At 37.2% G+C, this 15,969-nt stretch overlaps 1 protein-coding gene across 1 annotated transcript in view; it reads left to right on the top strand.

The window, feature by feature from the left end:
* Window positions 1-14,484, top strand: part of CEP120 (centrosomal protein 120) — a 58,697-nt gene extending 44,213 nt beyond the window's left edge. The window contains exons 19-20 of the mRNA XM_056124525.1: window positions 8,189-8,334; window positions 12,683-14,484. Coding sequence (XP_055980500.1) covers window positions 8,189-8,334; window positions 12,683-12,917 — 381 coding nt within the window. The 3' untranslated portion in view covers window positions 12,918-14,484. The remainder of the gene's footprint in view (window positions 1-8,188; window positions 8,335-12,682) is intronic.
* Window positions 14,485-15,969: the final 1,485 nt, after the last annotated feature.

The raw sequence follows: 15,969 nt of genomic DNA, 5'->3' as shown, positions 1-15,969 counted from the left end.
AGCTCACTGCAGGGAGTAGCCCAAACACCTCCTTCCCCCCACTTGCTTCCCCAACAAAGAAACAAAAGCCTAATATATGATTTTGGGGAGTATCAAGGAATTTTTTGAATTTTCACAATTTTAAAGTGATAATTGTTTTCCAGATTCTTTTTGTTACATTTTCTCCTCCTTCCTTGTACTTGATAACAAATCCTATTAGCTCCCTGACAAGGAAGTTAATCTTAATTTGGGGTGTAATTTCCTGGTTAAGATTGAAAAATAAAATACGAACAAGAGTGTTGTCTTTAATCTAATGTACTTGACTGAAGTTTGGCACATAATCTTTCAAATTTGCATTTTAAAAAATGTCTCCATAATCATCAGGTGGTATTAAGCATTGTTTTCATTTTTCAGTAAATGTTTACTATTTTCTCAGAGGTGTATGTACTAGATTGTAATGAGAATTTGAAAGTGGTACCCATTTGCCTTAATGTAACTTATAAATGAGTTGAGACAGAAAGTATACAAAGATACTACATAGAACGAATTTATAAATGCTCACAGGACTGAGAGTAAATGAGTAACACATAGAACTGAGTACCTCCTCCATTCAAGAAATGGCACTAGATTTGTAGATACAAGTTAAACACAGGCCTTTCCCTCAGGGAACTTACAGTTTAGTCTTGTGGAAGACACAGCTATAAATCTAATGTGTCCTGCTAATAGCGATCCCTGGAGAGCCTGAAGAGGAAAGCAAGCCTATCTGCATAATAGGAGTTAGGGAAGAGGCCTTCCCAGAGGAGGAATCAGTTGGGTGGGGAAGACCTTTGGTGTGATTTAGGAAAAGCAAGGATTAGTCATAGTAGCAAAGATTTGTGAAACCAGAGAGTCTAACCTGTACTTGGAAAACAAAAGCAGGCCCACTTGAGAGGTCATTTCAGATACTAAAGTCTGAATTTTGTGTGGTGGGTATGACAAAGAGATTCTTTTAAAGGACATAGGCTTGGTGGACTGGTGCCTGGAGCTCAAGCCTGTGTATCTGGAAGGAGAGTTTCCACATCAGAAACACTGTCATTAAGACTAGAAGCTGATTGGAGTATGGGAAAGAGGTAGAGCTTAGAAATTTGTGTGGTTTGATTTTTACAGAAATTGAGCAAGCAGTTCTAAAGGTGAATCTAGTGGTTGAAGAATGATTGGGCTTAAACACGATAAAGGAATCCTTCGTGGATTCCTTGAAGGATTCCATGAATCCATGGCAGCTAGAACTTAGAATTTACGCATTTAAGAAGAAAGAGGGCAATAGAGGGAAAGATGATGGTAACGGTGCTGACATATCAGTGTCAGGTGTCTGTTCTAGCTCTTCATAATCATAACCAGATCCTTAGATACTAAGTATAGTATTGTTTGATTAGGCTTTCCCTTCAGAATGTAAAGGTTATAATGCTCATAGAAGCCAGTAATGGATGAATGGCATGAGAGTTGCTCTTGAAGACAAAGGTACCATATGATATCAGGTAGTATACATGGCAGTTTTGAAACAGACTCCCAGAGTAAGAGAGCTAGGCTGAATCTCAGCCCTGCCCTCCATACTACTATGTCTTAGGTAAATGAATTTCTCTGATTTAATCTCCTCGTTCGTATAGCGAAAAGAATATTCCTCACAGGTTGTTCCAAGAATTTAAATGACTGATTTATGAACATTTAATAGTGTTTGGTATATATTATGTGCTCAATGTATGGTAACTACTGTTAAAAGAATATGAATCATAAAGCTATTGTGTGTCAGGTTCTTGGTGTCTATCAGTAGGGACCTAATTAGGTGGTAGCTTTGGATACTGATAAACAGAACAAATATTGCAAGGATTTGTGACTAGTTACTCAGAGGAACGATAGGTACCAACAATTAAACATTGTTATATGTCCGAACGATTGGCAGATGTTACATAGTGGTAGCAGTAGGGACTTTTAGAGTAGGATATAGTTTGAGTGATAACTACTTTGTAACTGGATGGTGTTTTTAATAGGTGTTCTATTGAAGCAGCTATAGGTGTTCCATAGAGGGAAAAAATAATTTAAGGGCTGTTGATCTGCAAAAGTATTGGGAGGTAAACTCCGTACATTTGGGTGAAAAAATAAAGAAATTCGAGAGTGTATTCTTTAAGTCTAAAGAAACATCTCTAGCTATTTGATTCACTCATTCTAGTACTTGCTGAAAACCTACCACAAACAGTGCGCAGGGGTTCATGCACTGGGTCTAACAGTTTCAACCATCAGGGACCCAGAAATCAGCTGGAAAAACTGACATTAATGAGACTATGGCAGTAGTGAGAAATGCAATTATAGTTAGCGAAAACACTAACAATTATTAAACAGTTATTAAAAAGGACACCATGGTGACGTATTTTGTCACTGAAAGTTAAGGGATGGTGAAGAAATTGCATAGTGAATGATTAGGGACTAATGCAATGGTAATTAGTTATGTGGCAGTAAAGATAGAAAGTATTAGCTGTTACTTATTTCTCCAAAGGAAATGCCCTAATCAGCAATTATTGAAACATATTTCATTATAATTGTCATGTTTCTTACCAAGAACCATTCAAGAACTCTTAAAAAATCATTTAACTTATGTTTAAATGTGTACATTGATAGATGACAATGTTTTCACTGTTTGAGGTGAGTTTTAAATATAAGTAAAGACATAAAGTCTTGGGTATAATTCCCCAAGTTCACAGCTCACTGTTAGTGCTACACAGTGACATTGAGGTGGTCTCCCACTCTCCTATGTATCCTCATAGAGCTGTGCTATATTATAGTTCTTTTTACATAATCCATTTTTTTAAATTTATGTATCCTTTTAGTGTATTTTCTTGTCCAAAAAGCTTTGGCATTTTGAACATTTTTGATCCTAATAACAGAGAGGATATCTCACAAGTTCAGACTTTTTCTGTTATTGTTGTCTGTTAAGGAAAAAAAACCTAGTGTTAAATCAGTGACTCAACTCACATTTCTACATGAAAGAAAATGTAATTCTGACTAAACTTCATTGTAGACCAATTTTATTTCTTTATTCCACAAACTTTCCACTTTAGAAACATTGTAAACATATTTCTAGATCACTGGGAATCACTGATGTTTTGCAGACATATTTGAAATCCAGCACTTTAAAGAAGAAATGTAATAGACCTTGGGATTATTATAGTAAATTGCTTTCTGCCACTGTTTTAGAAAGATCAAAATTAATAACTCCATCAAATTGGTACAGTTCTTATATGTGAAAATTACTTCAATTTTTTCCCTAAAATTTCATGAAAAACACATTATTGTGTTCGAATATAAAACTGTAATCCTCTATCTGCTTTTGTTCAAGGGATTGTTTGTGCAACTTTTGTTTAAATTGGATTAGTACCATGTTAATTTTACATTGCCTCTGGTGAATAGCCACGGGGCTATAATCTCTGCCAGTAATTTGTCACAGCAAAATCCTCTGGAGGGCCATACAAAACATTTGTGTAGTACAGATTAGACGGCAAAAGCCATATCTTAGATTGTTAATAAATGTTAATGACAAAACCCAGCTGGTAAAGCTTGGAAATAAGATCTAATGCTTGGTGCCTGTTGCCAAAAGAATGTTTAAACAGAGATTTCCATTACTCAAAGGTGACCTAGTCTGGTCAATTTTTGAATTAAAAAATCATAATCTTCTAATTATTTAGAAAACTTCTCTTTTGACTAACAACCATAAAAGTCTCTTGTTTTCAAGTTGTAAACTTTTTGTGGTTTGGTGATGCAGAGTGGATCCTGATTCAGAAATCATGGACATGATGCCCATACTGGATTTAGTATCTTTGGTAAAATGTGCAACTCTAACTCCAAAGCTCTACTTGCTAGGGACAGCAGGGGAGCTTTTGTTTCCTTCTTTACCCAAGTCCATGAGAATACATCATAGAACTATTTAAATCAAAACATACTTGACATAATGTACAAATACCCAACTTAGGATTGTTGTGTTGTTCTAAGTAATATATTTAAAAAAATTTTTTTTACACATTAGACTATAGGTATGTAGGAAGCATAAAAGCTACTAGATTTTTTAAAAAATAAATGAATCATTGGTAAGAGGTTTGATGTGTTTGCGGAAAGTCTAACATTTTTATTATGTCAGATATATTAAAACTAGGTATGCTTGGTCCCAAGACAGGAAGCAGAGCTCAGATTTTGGTAGGATGTGGGTCCCTTACCATATTTGTGCACAGTAGATCTGTTTAAAACTAAGCTGATATATTTAGTTAAAACAACACAGACTTCATTGGCTGACATCAGCACTATCTTGTCCAGCCTCCTGCTTATCCACTCAGAGTAATTAATTTGATTAATTTATAAGTAATTTAGCCAAGGATGGGATGTAAATCTTTGTTTAAGAAAACAGTTGGAGGTCCAAGTCTTGGTTAAAAACTGTGTCTTGAAACCATCCAGGCCCTCCTACTGACTTGTCAGCTCTGGGTTATTTTCAGAAAACTTTACTTGAGTTCCTTAGTTTTGTTGTAAGTTTTTTCCCACAGACTTACATGGTATGTGTGAGTGGGAGAGTAAGTAGTGGCCACTTTTTAGCCGTTGTTTAGTCTAGTGTATGTATGTTTACATCTCCTCTCTGGATTTATAGGCAGTCAAGGCAAAATAAAGATTATACTCACTTGATTAAGGAGCCTTTAACCCAGAGCACCTGGCAGCAGAGAGGATGGTTTTCATGAACCTCTATTTTTCGTGCATGCCTATGTGATTATTATTAATGTTGTCTATTACATTTAAATTTAAGACTTTACTGAGCTTTAGAATGTGCATTTCTTTAGTTTTATAAGTACACAGTTTTACAAAGTAACTGAAGGTTAAATAATGATTTTTCTTTTTCTGCTTGCAATTATACTTGCTCCATGTTTGGGGGAAAAAAATACAAATTTTGTGGTACCACATAGCAATATAAAAAGTACTGATACCCTTTTTTTCCATGACTAGATTTGGATTCTTCTCCTCCCTCCCACTGAGAATTCTCAAACATATTCCAAGCCCCACGTTTGAATTTAATAAACAGTTTCCTCTCTGTACTTTAGGAGCCTTCTGTGTGTTTTTTCCTCACTTGAATTCCTGCCAGAGGAGCCTCTTTCTTTGAATTTGCTCTGTAATATTCCCTTGTTTTTCTTCAAAAGTTTTAGGACTATTAAAACACTGATAACTTATTAGCATATATTTTTATATATTTTTAAACTATATACATGGAATCACTTTTCTATGATCTTATTGATGTTGAGATTCAGCTATGTCTTCATTGTTTAAAACTTAAATGTTTAAAGCTTAAACATTTGAATATACCAAAATCCATTGATTGCTTTAGTGAACATCTCCCCCGCCCCAAATTTTCTTATGTAATAAGACAATGTTGAGCATCTTTTCATATGCTTCTTGGCCACTGGCAGTTTCTACTGTGGAATATCTTTTGCTCAGTAGAAACAGAGCAACAGATCAGATACTCTATATTTTGACCCAGTCACAGAATTTGAAACAACTGTTGTCACTGTACTCTAGAAAATAGATGATGGTGAAAGTATTAGAGAAGTGAAATCTTTTGAACTGTAGAAATTCTGGAACTGAAAAGCCCTGCAAGTGACAGTTGAACCAACAGCAGGTTACACATCAGGAGAATGAATGTGTGAACTGAAAGTCAACTTAAAAACTACAAAATAAGATAGAAAATAGAAGTAAAAGACAGAAGTGAGATGTCAGAGCATCATACTATGAGACTCTGTCTCAATTCAGTTGTTAGAACAGATGGCTATTACAATAATCAACAGAAACTTTGTTTCTCATAATCTTGGAAGCTGGAAGTTCAAGTTTAAGGCAATCCATGGTTAGGAGGGCCTGTTTCCCATTTCATAAGCAGCTATGTTTTATTGTGTCCTTATATGGCAGAAAGAACTAGGGAGCTCTGTCTTTTGAAAGGGCAAAGGGCAGTCCTCACATTCACCAGGACTGTCCCTCTTGACCTATCACCTTTGAACTCCTTGGGGATTGGGTTTCAACATTAGAGTTTTATTCAACATTTGAGACATAAACAATCAGCCTATGGTCATCCCTCAGGAGGAGTCACAGAGGAGAAAGTGATATTGGGAAAAGATACTGGCTTAGAATTTTATAAAAGTGAGAAGGTCATCAATATATAGATTCAAGGATTCTGTGAATTTGTCATAGAAAACCTGAAATAAAGATGTTTTTCAGGCCAAAACAAAATGATCACAAATGAAAAAATGAGAATGAGAAACAATATAAATAATTGTTAATAGCAATACAAATATATTAATATATTATTTACGGACTGAAGTGATAACACAGCAGATAGGTGTTTGCCTTGAAGGCAGCTGACCTGGGTTCGATTTCTCGGCTCCTCTCGGAGAGCCTGGCTAGCTATCGAGAGTATCTCGCCCGCACCGCAAAAGTCTGGCAAGCTCCCTGTGACATATTCAATATGCCAAAAACAGTAACAACAAATCTCACAGTTTGATGTGAGACGTTACTGGTGCCCACTCAAGCAAATCCATGAACAATGGGAGAACAGTGCTATTATTTACAATTATAAATAATTATAATATATAATTATATATAACAATTGTATAACAATTATATATTAAATTACGATTATTATATGATTATGTTGTGTATTATATTTAAATTTTATTATATATAAGATACATTTTATATTTTACATTATATATGGTTTTGAAAAACAATTATAGTGTCTTGAGGGTTTAAAATGTATAATTACTTGGCATTATCAATTAGTATTATTACTTTGAATACTGAAAATATTTACTGATGTTAAAATTTTATAACCCTGTGACCCAGCAGTGAATCTTAGATATAGGCCATAGAAATGCATACAAATAAGTACCTCAAAAGGCATGTTATAATGATAACCACATAAACTGTATAAAACTGGATAACTAATAACGCAAAGTAGTCCATTGGCAATGGAATGAATAAATTGTATATTCATCCAGTGGAATGTTCCATGTAATGTGAATCATCAGCCACACATAATATGGATGCATCTGAAAAACTGTTAATGGAAAGAAGCCAGACCTAAAGTAATATATACGGTATACTTCCATTTACATAAAGTGGAAAGAATAGAAAATTTGTTTTTGGTGTTAAAACTTAGAATTGTAGTTATCTTTGGGAAAAGATGCAGGGTTAGTGACCGATTGGAAACAAGGACTTCTAGGGTTCTGATAATCATATTTATTGATCTGGTTGCTATTTAGATAAGTGGTTCAGTTTGTCAAAGTTTATCAAAAGGTACGTGTGATTTTTCTGTTACTTCTTTTCCCCCAAATGACCCATACCTGTTGATCGAGCCCTCTTTTGGGGGTGTTCTGTTGTAAATTAAGTAGTCATACTTAAAGAAGTATGTATGCAGACTGAGGAGCTGCCTGTGTTAGATAATAGCTTGTCTCATTGCAGCGATGTTATACAGTGACAAAGTGCCCGTTACAGTGGTTGAAAAGATCACTCAATTACCAGTGTGTGGTTTATAAAGAAATAGTTTTATCTGTTCATAGATTGTTACGCAGTTCTGGAGAAGAGTAGAGGACTTATTACTTCCTTCCACTCCTAGGAGTGGAATTAGTGCCACGGCAGGGACGGTTACTGTTTTTCTTAGTACATCATTATAATTAACCTTTCTTGGAGGCTGCTCTTACTGGTGCTGCTGTAGCAACCAATTAGGCAGTGGGCTTTTTCTGGGGGTATGGGGGAGGGATGGGAGCACACCTCAGGGGGCTTAGGACTTACTCCTGGTTCTGTGCTCAGGGGTCATACATGGCAGGAACCCTTTTTGATGCCAGGGATCGAACCCTGGTCAGCCGCATGCAAGGCTATCCCAACCCACTGTACTCTGGCCTGGCAGCAGACTCTTCCTTGTCTTCAATTTCAATCCTCAATAGAAGTTACCTCCATCACTGATTGGGTCATGAGTGATTATAGCTCATAACAAAAACTAATCAGAGAAATTTTTAAAGAGAACTCAAGAGTATTTAGATGATTGTGACTTATAGAGTGGCAGTGAATGTCATTAGTACTGTAAAAGAATTATAATCAAAAGAAAAAGTCACATGAAATATACTGATTCCTAATACTAGGCATTTGCTTTATTTTTTTCAAGAGGGAACAGGAAAGTCAAATGGCTCGTCTTAAAAAACAGCAAGAAGAGTTAGAACAGATGAGACTACGGTACTTGGCTGCGGAGGAGAAAGATACTCTGAAAACCGAGCGACAAGAGTTGTTGGATATAAGAAATGAACTGAACAGGTAACTAAAACATTTTTCACAGCGAAATAAATTCTAATATGACAACCTTTAAATAGTTGGGGCAGAGAAACTACCTCATATTTCTTAAGAATAGAGTAGGTTATGTTAAAGAATTTGTGCCAAAGGCCATTAAACTTATTGTTATTTTTTTTTTTTGCCTTGAACCAACTGTATCTTTTATGTAAAAGGCTAAGAATGTAATAAATTTGGGACTGGAATCATAGCACAGTGGATAGAGCATTTGCCTTGCACATGGCTGATCCTGGTTTGATTCCCAGCATACCATATGGTCCCCCGAGCACCACCAGGAGTGATTCCTGAGTGCAGAGCCAGGAGGAACTCCTGAGCATCGCCGGGTGTGACCCAAAGAGAGGGAAAAAAAAAAGATTGTAATAAAGTTAAAATTTTTATTTATATGTGACTTTCAGAATTGCTTATTTTAAGATAATTGATTATACAGAATTTTTAATTAAATACAAAAAAATTGGGCTGGAGTGATAGCACAGCGGGTGGGGCGTTTGCGTTGGACTCGATCGACCCGGGTTCGATTCCCAGCATCCCATATGGTCCCCTGAGCACCGCCAGGGGTAATTCCTGAGTGCATGAGCCAGGAGTGACCCCTGTGCATCGCCGGGTGTGACCCAAAAAGCAAAAAAAAATATATAAAAAAATTTACTTCATGTTCTATTAACAGTGGAATAATTGTTAACCTATTGAGCCCTTACTTTGTGTGAACTATAGGTAATGTCTTTTTCTGAATCTAACTCATTTTCTGGGCTGGCGTGATAGCACAGTGGGTAGGGCATTTGCCTTGCACGCAGCCAATATGACCGACCTAAGTTCGATTCCTCCGCCCCTCTCGGAGAGCCTGGCAAGCTACCGAGAGTATCTCGCCCGCACGGCAAAGCCTGGCAAGCTCCCCGGGATGTATTCGATATGCCAAACACAGTAACAAGTGTCACAATGGAGACCTTACTGCACCCACTCAAGCAAATCGATGAACAACGGGAGAACAGTGACAGTGACAACTCATTTTCTAAATCTTCAGAGCAGATTTTTGAGGAAGATTTGATCCTCTCTTTAGAGATGAAAACACTGAAGATTAATATTTATATTGGCTTCAGCCAATATATTTTGTTTGTTTCTTGGACCACATTTGGCAGAGCTCAGGCCTTACTCATGGCTCTGTGCTCAGGTACTACTCCTGGAGAACTTAGGATGCTATAGTGGGTGCTGAGGATCAAACCCAGGTTGGCCTCAGGCAAGGCAAGCACCTGCAAAGTTTGCTGTTACGTGTATATAACACTTTTTGTTTCAGTTTTATATATATTTAACCTCTGCTGTTTGCTACTACTATTTTGGTGGCTTAAATTTTGACGATCAAAATTTATGTCATAAAATTCTATTTTATCAATATAAATTGGGATTCAGAAAGATTTAAAACCAGCGAGATCTACTAGATTAAAACAAGCATGTTTCTTATAAATATAAGAATAATAATAAGAATAATCTTAAGTGATATTTCTTACATAAAGTTCATGAGACATCTAGAAGGATTTAAATAGACGCCAATAAAGTATAACTTGGCTTCCCAAAGTCAGTGTAGTTAGAGGCTTAAGTGAACTAGTATTCAGTACTCAGCACTGAAAATCACTTCTGGAATATTCTTACCAAAGTATAAAGAACCTTGAAGGAAATCAGCTGCCTAGGGAGCTTCTACTGAATGTGAGCAAAAAGTAAAGTGAGGGATATTGAACTTGAGAAGTTGAGGCAAAATATTAAATAGCTGTCTTCAAATATCTGAAGGACTACTGTATTAAGAAGTTATCCTTTTCTGCAGAATCATGGCCAGTTATTGGAATGTATAAGAACACAGGCTGAGTTGAATATAAGAAAGAACTTTTTAACAGGAGTTCTACAAATATAAGTTCCTAGTGACAGGAAGTGTACTTCAAGGAGTCCAAACAGCATTTGTCAAGGGAGAAGTTTTCTGTGATTGCTTGGTGGGCTTCTGTAGCTGCAGAGTCCTGCAATCCTGTTATGACTGATGTTTTACATTTTAGCAAAGATTTGTTGTAATTATCAGTTGTGTAAAATTCCCATTTGTCTCTCTCACACACACATGAAACAGGGAACTACTTGAACTTTCTAGTTTATCGTTTGTCACTGAATGACAAACTGAGGGAATCTATTTCTAAGACTGTAGCACTGTAGCACTGGCCTCCCGATTTGCTCGAGTGGGCACCAGTAACATCTCCATTGTGAGACTTGTTGTTACATATTAAATATGCCACGGGAAGCTTGCCAGGCTCTGCTGTGTAGACTGGATACTCTTGGTAGTTTGCCTGGCTCTCCAAGAGGGACAGAGGAATCGAACCCGGGTTGGCCGCATGCAAGACAAACGGCCTACCCGCTGTGCTATTGCTCCAGACCTCTTTCTGAGACAGCTTTAAGAATTAGGGTAGAAAAGACAACTACCTGGAAACCCTTCTTACCCTTCCACATAAGTGCTTAGTTCCAGTATCCGCACTAACCACTCACTCCACCTCTTTTTCAAAGCACACAATTCCACTCTTTAGACTTTCTTCTTGGAATAGCAGAGATTTTTTTCTTTTTTTCTTTTTTGGCATGGCTAATATGTTTTCATTTTTCTTTTCTTTTTTTTGAATCACTGTGAAATACACAATTACAAAGTTAATCATGATTGCATTTCAGTCATGCAATGTTCCCTGCCTCCAATGTCCCCAGTTTCCCTCGTTCCCCCCTTTCCACTCCCCTGCCCCAGCCTGCCTCTGTGGTGGCCTCCCTCTCCCTCTCTCCCCTTCCTCTTTCTCTCTCCCTTCCTCCCTTCTTTTAGACACTGTGGGTTGCAATACGTTACTGAAAGGTGTATCACTCAGTTCTTTTCCAGAATGGTTATTTCCATTGATCGCTGTCCCTTAGTCGTCCCTTTGGAGATTTTTTTTTTTTTGCTTTTTGGGTCATACCTGGCTATGCACAGGGGTTACTCCTGGCTCTGCACTCAGGAATCACCCCTGGGCGGTGCTCAGGGGACCATATGGGATGCTGGGAATCGAACCCGGGTTGGCCGCATGCAAGGCAAATGCCCTACCCGCTGTGCTATTGCTCCAGCCCCTGGAGATGTTCTTTAATGTCCTCTCTGTATACTTCGGTGTCTCATGGGAAGTATTTACCAATTCAAGGTCATATAAACAAACAAAACAGTCTTGCACTCTTTTTGGCCCCACCTGTATGTGTCAAGGTGGGACTTTTCACTGGCTCAAACCCACCACGGGCACAATCAGCAGTTGGTTAGGTTCTCACAGACTTCTTACGCTGAAGACCATTTAGAAGCAGGGACTTAGATTCAACCGCTTCACCTTACTTATGAAGACAACATTTAAGAGTAGTTGCAAATTAGAACCTTTTTTAGTAGCCAGTTACTTAGAGGGATATTAAATCCTCTTATTGGTTCGCCATAAATTCAATTAAAATGAGTTTAATAGAACCTCATGTTTATCATTCAGACTCTTTCAGTTTTCAAGGACCAATATGATTGACAATAATTCCTGAGAAAGAGCCTAGTCCCAGATTGCTACCAGTTTTTTTTCTTTCAGGTCCTAGTTGAGATCACAAACTTAGCTTGCAAGGTTCAATGTAGAACTCTGAAACGTGCTGGTCCTTTTAAATAGATATCCACATTTATAGAATTTCACTCTCTACAAATAAGAGATATGAGTTCCATAGTAGTAGCGACATTTTTATTCTAGATTCACAATATTATTTCAAAACCTAGCTCTGGTGTAAATTAATACCTAGTGAGTGAATTTAGAAGAAAATTATATGTACAGAGCAAGGCTGGAGATTTAATAACAACCTAAGAACAATAAAGGATGATTAATGGTAAAACAAAATGATGCAGTGTTGGCAACCATTCGGAAAAACAATGATGTGGGAAAACACTCATTACATTAATAAGTGAAGAAAACAGCACAGGGTATTGCATATATTTTAGAAAAGTACATGTTTTTAAAACACAGGCATTATATATGAAAAGAAATACAAAAATTACTCTGGTGGGTTTTTTTCCATTTTTACACATACCCAAACATTCTAGTTTTCACGTATTTTATTTGTAATTCAAAAAACAAGTATTGTTTTTAACACTGCCTTTTTAAAGTGTGCTAATTCTGGCTAACGGAGTGGAACACTGGTGGTTGTTTCCTTTCTAAAAATATTACTCAAAACGAATTCTACCATTAAATCATTTTGTTTTGAAATAGTGGTGTTAAGAAAACCAAAACAGCTTTTGTTGCTTGCTAGAGCAGGATTTGTTCTCGACTTCCAGGTTAAGGCAACAAGAACAAAAACAGTACCCAGATTCCAGAGAGATTGCGAGTGGAAAAACGGAGGGCCCACATAGCAGCGCCCTGGAAGAAGGCTTGGACGATTACTTGACTCGCCTAATAGAAGAAAGGGATACTTTGATGAGGACGGGTGTGTATAATCACGAAGATCGAATCATAAGTGAACTCGACCGACAGATTAGAGAGGTTTTGGCAAAAAACAATGCCAGTAATTAATAACACTTGGGGAGTCATTTTAGAATCTAGGTATAAAATTTAAATTCTGTGAAATACCCCCAAAGTCAGGGAAAAGAGATCTTTTAAATGCAATTTTCAATTTTTATAAAGACATTTTTGTATGTTATTGTACAGTATTTATTTGCTTTTATTTGCCTTAGTGCTGTCTCTCCCCTTCTGCTTTTATTTGTAATTGCATTTTATGAACTTATTTTAAATGACTTTTCAGTGTTTATCATAATTTTCAGTTTCATGGCTAACTTTAAAAGCAGCTTTTCACTAAGTTTGTTCTAGGAGAAATGACTCGTATAATTTCCAGTTACATCGTTCTTCATGGTGAGCCAAAAAAGTATATGCTGCACTTGTCAAATGCTATGTCCTTTTGATTTGAATATAGTTATCTAAAAGCTGAGACCAGTTGTAAATGTCACCAGTTCGATAGCTCATTTTCAGTGATCTGTGTTTTAAGTTCTGTAACATTTGCAAAGCACCAGGTGTGAAAACAGAAAGCAGGATCAAAGCAGAGAAGCAGTGATCTATGAAAAGACAAATAGTTGTTTATTGAAATAAAACTGATATAATTAAACTTATTTTAAGTACTATTAAATGTTCAAGTTTTATGCTTTCTTCTAAAAAAATTTAAAGTAATAGCTTACAGAGTTCTTCTCTGTCTCCTGCTCAAGATTATACTGTTTTTACTGAAAAGATTTATTTTTTTTATTTTTCAGTTACTAGTAATACTAATTCTTCATTCACACCCTCTTTAATATAACATAGAAACAAACACAAAGGCTTTAACTGCAAAAAAGTGAAAACCTCTGTTTTTTACTGCCCCCAATTTGAATCAACCTTTTTGAAAATTACATGAGATTAAGTCATTGGATTTCTGTAGTGCCATGTGTGAATAAACTAAGAATTCCTTTCTTCAGAGCCAGCGTTAGACCTCAAAGCTATGCTTTTCACCTCCTTTTTATAGGGTACTGAAAAGGTTTATTAGAAAATTCGCAGATTAGGTGGGTCTTAAAATATACGTACTAAAACTGTATACTTTAGGAAGTACATACCACTTACCCAGTACTTTCATAAAAGCAGAATAGGCTTTAGTGACATTAAATTAATTTTCTGTTATTTTCAAGGAGGTATATTTCCCATTTGGGAAATTAAAGTCCCTACACAAATTATATGTTTTTACCCCCCTTGGTCGACAAAGGTATTTATTGTCTAAAAACAATCTAGCAGTAAGTAACAAAGGAAGAAATTACTGAATGAGAGAATAATGAGAGTGTGAATCATAGCAGGAATCTGAAATATTAATTGTGGTTAGACATTTTCTCTCATTGATTTTCGTGCCACATGAACGGAACAGAAATATTCTTTTTGTTTTGGAAGGTCTGGGGTGAAACTCACTGCCTTCTGTTGCAGAATGTGCCTGGGACTCTTTTCAACACTAGAGGGGGCCTTAGATTTAAAAAAACGGAAAGGATTTTCTAAAATGGAGATGTGTTTTGCTTCTGTAAAGTGACTTTTTGGCTATGTGAATTAACAAATAAAATCATAACTGTCTGCATCTTCGCACTCCTGAGCTTTCTGAGTACTCTTGTTTCTGCGTCGAGCCAGGCAGGGCTGGGCACTTCCCATAGCAAGACTCTTGGTATTTTGCTCACTTGGTTTTCAAGTGCTTACATTGCAGACACTTTTCTCTGTCTTAAAATTAGGTGCAACTAAAATCTAAAATGCTAACACCGTTTCGTAGTTCTCCACCAATAGCCATTTTGTTTATAAGTGGCATTTAACAGACTATTCTGAATCCTGAGCCATGATTCCTGAGTTGCTGCCTGGAGTAGAGAGAGTCCGTGGGAGTGAGTGAACGAGCCCCCTTGTATGGAACAGGGAACAGGCTTTTCATCAAACATTTGGATTGAAATAAAGTTCACCTTTAAAATGTGGTTCTTTTACCTGGATAGGAATCATTTCCACATCTCAGGTCGATAGGAACTGTAAACCCAGGCCCCACTTAGCTGATCCAGAATTCTCTCTCCCCTTGCCCCAGACACACTGCTCTTCCTCAGTCACCTCCTCAGGGACTGACCTGCTGACGGGCCTCTGGTAGCCATGTATGGATTTGTAGAATTTGGTGTGTCTCAGAATAGAGGTGGTATAGTGTTGAATGGCCCTTGGGCCGCTTTATTGGTGGTTGGGTATATTAATTTTGTATATCAGTACGATTTATTTTGACACAGATGTAACCAATTTTACTTAAACCATAATTCACACACACACAGTCTTTTACTTCCATTGTGACTATCTTGACTGACATACACAGTTAACTGTTTTAAAGTGGTAAATACCAGCACTTTGAAGCATAGTCACAAGTTTGTACAACCATCCACTATGAAATTCTGGGATTTTTTTGGGTACCCGATCCCTGCCTTCCCCCCTCCCAAAATAAAACACCCCAAATCAATTTTCAGTCGCTCATTCTGTACTCCCCCAAGCCCAGGCCCAGGTAACCACTAATCTGCTCTCTTCTTTTCATTTGCTGATTCTGGATATTTTAGATCAATGTCCAATTTGAGGGCCTAGTTTCATGGTTTCATGGCCTGAGTGCATGCTTGGCTTGCACGAGACTCAGATTTGTCCCGTGGCTCCAACAGAACCAAACCCCAAACAATTGCCACATGAGTCTTCCCCCCCGCCCCATCAAAACAACAAACCCAAATCCAATCTGGTACTAAAATTTTGAAATCTTGAAAATCTAAAGTGTAATTTTTCTATGCCTAGCATGTAGGCTTTACCACAATTTATCACATATTAAATGTTCCAAAGGTTCAGAATGTTGACATAAAGGGCAGCATTATTGAGTCAAGACTACAGCTCAGCTAGTCTGCTGCCAGTCACCTCTTCACAGGCAGGCAACGTTCTGCTGCAGCATCTGCAGTCCTGTGATGGTGCGGTTCTGGCGCACGACAAGTGCTACACCAACATTTAACTGCATACCTGCTCCCATGTTTGGCCACAATGGGAAGTGTGTTAACCAGAATGCCAGGGCCAG

Source organism: Sorex fumeus, unplaced genomic scaffold (assembly GCF_029834395.1).
Source record: "Sorex fumeus unplaced genomic scaffold, SorFum_2.1 ptg000051l, whole genome shotgun sequence".
Lineage (NCBI taxonomy): Eukaryota > Metazoa > Chordata > Mammalia > Eulipotyphla > Soricidae > Sorex > Sorex fumeus.
Note: the sequence above shows the minus strand (reverse complement) of the source record. Positions and strands in the feature narration are given on the sequence as shown.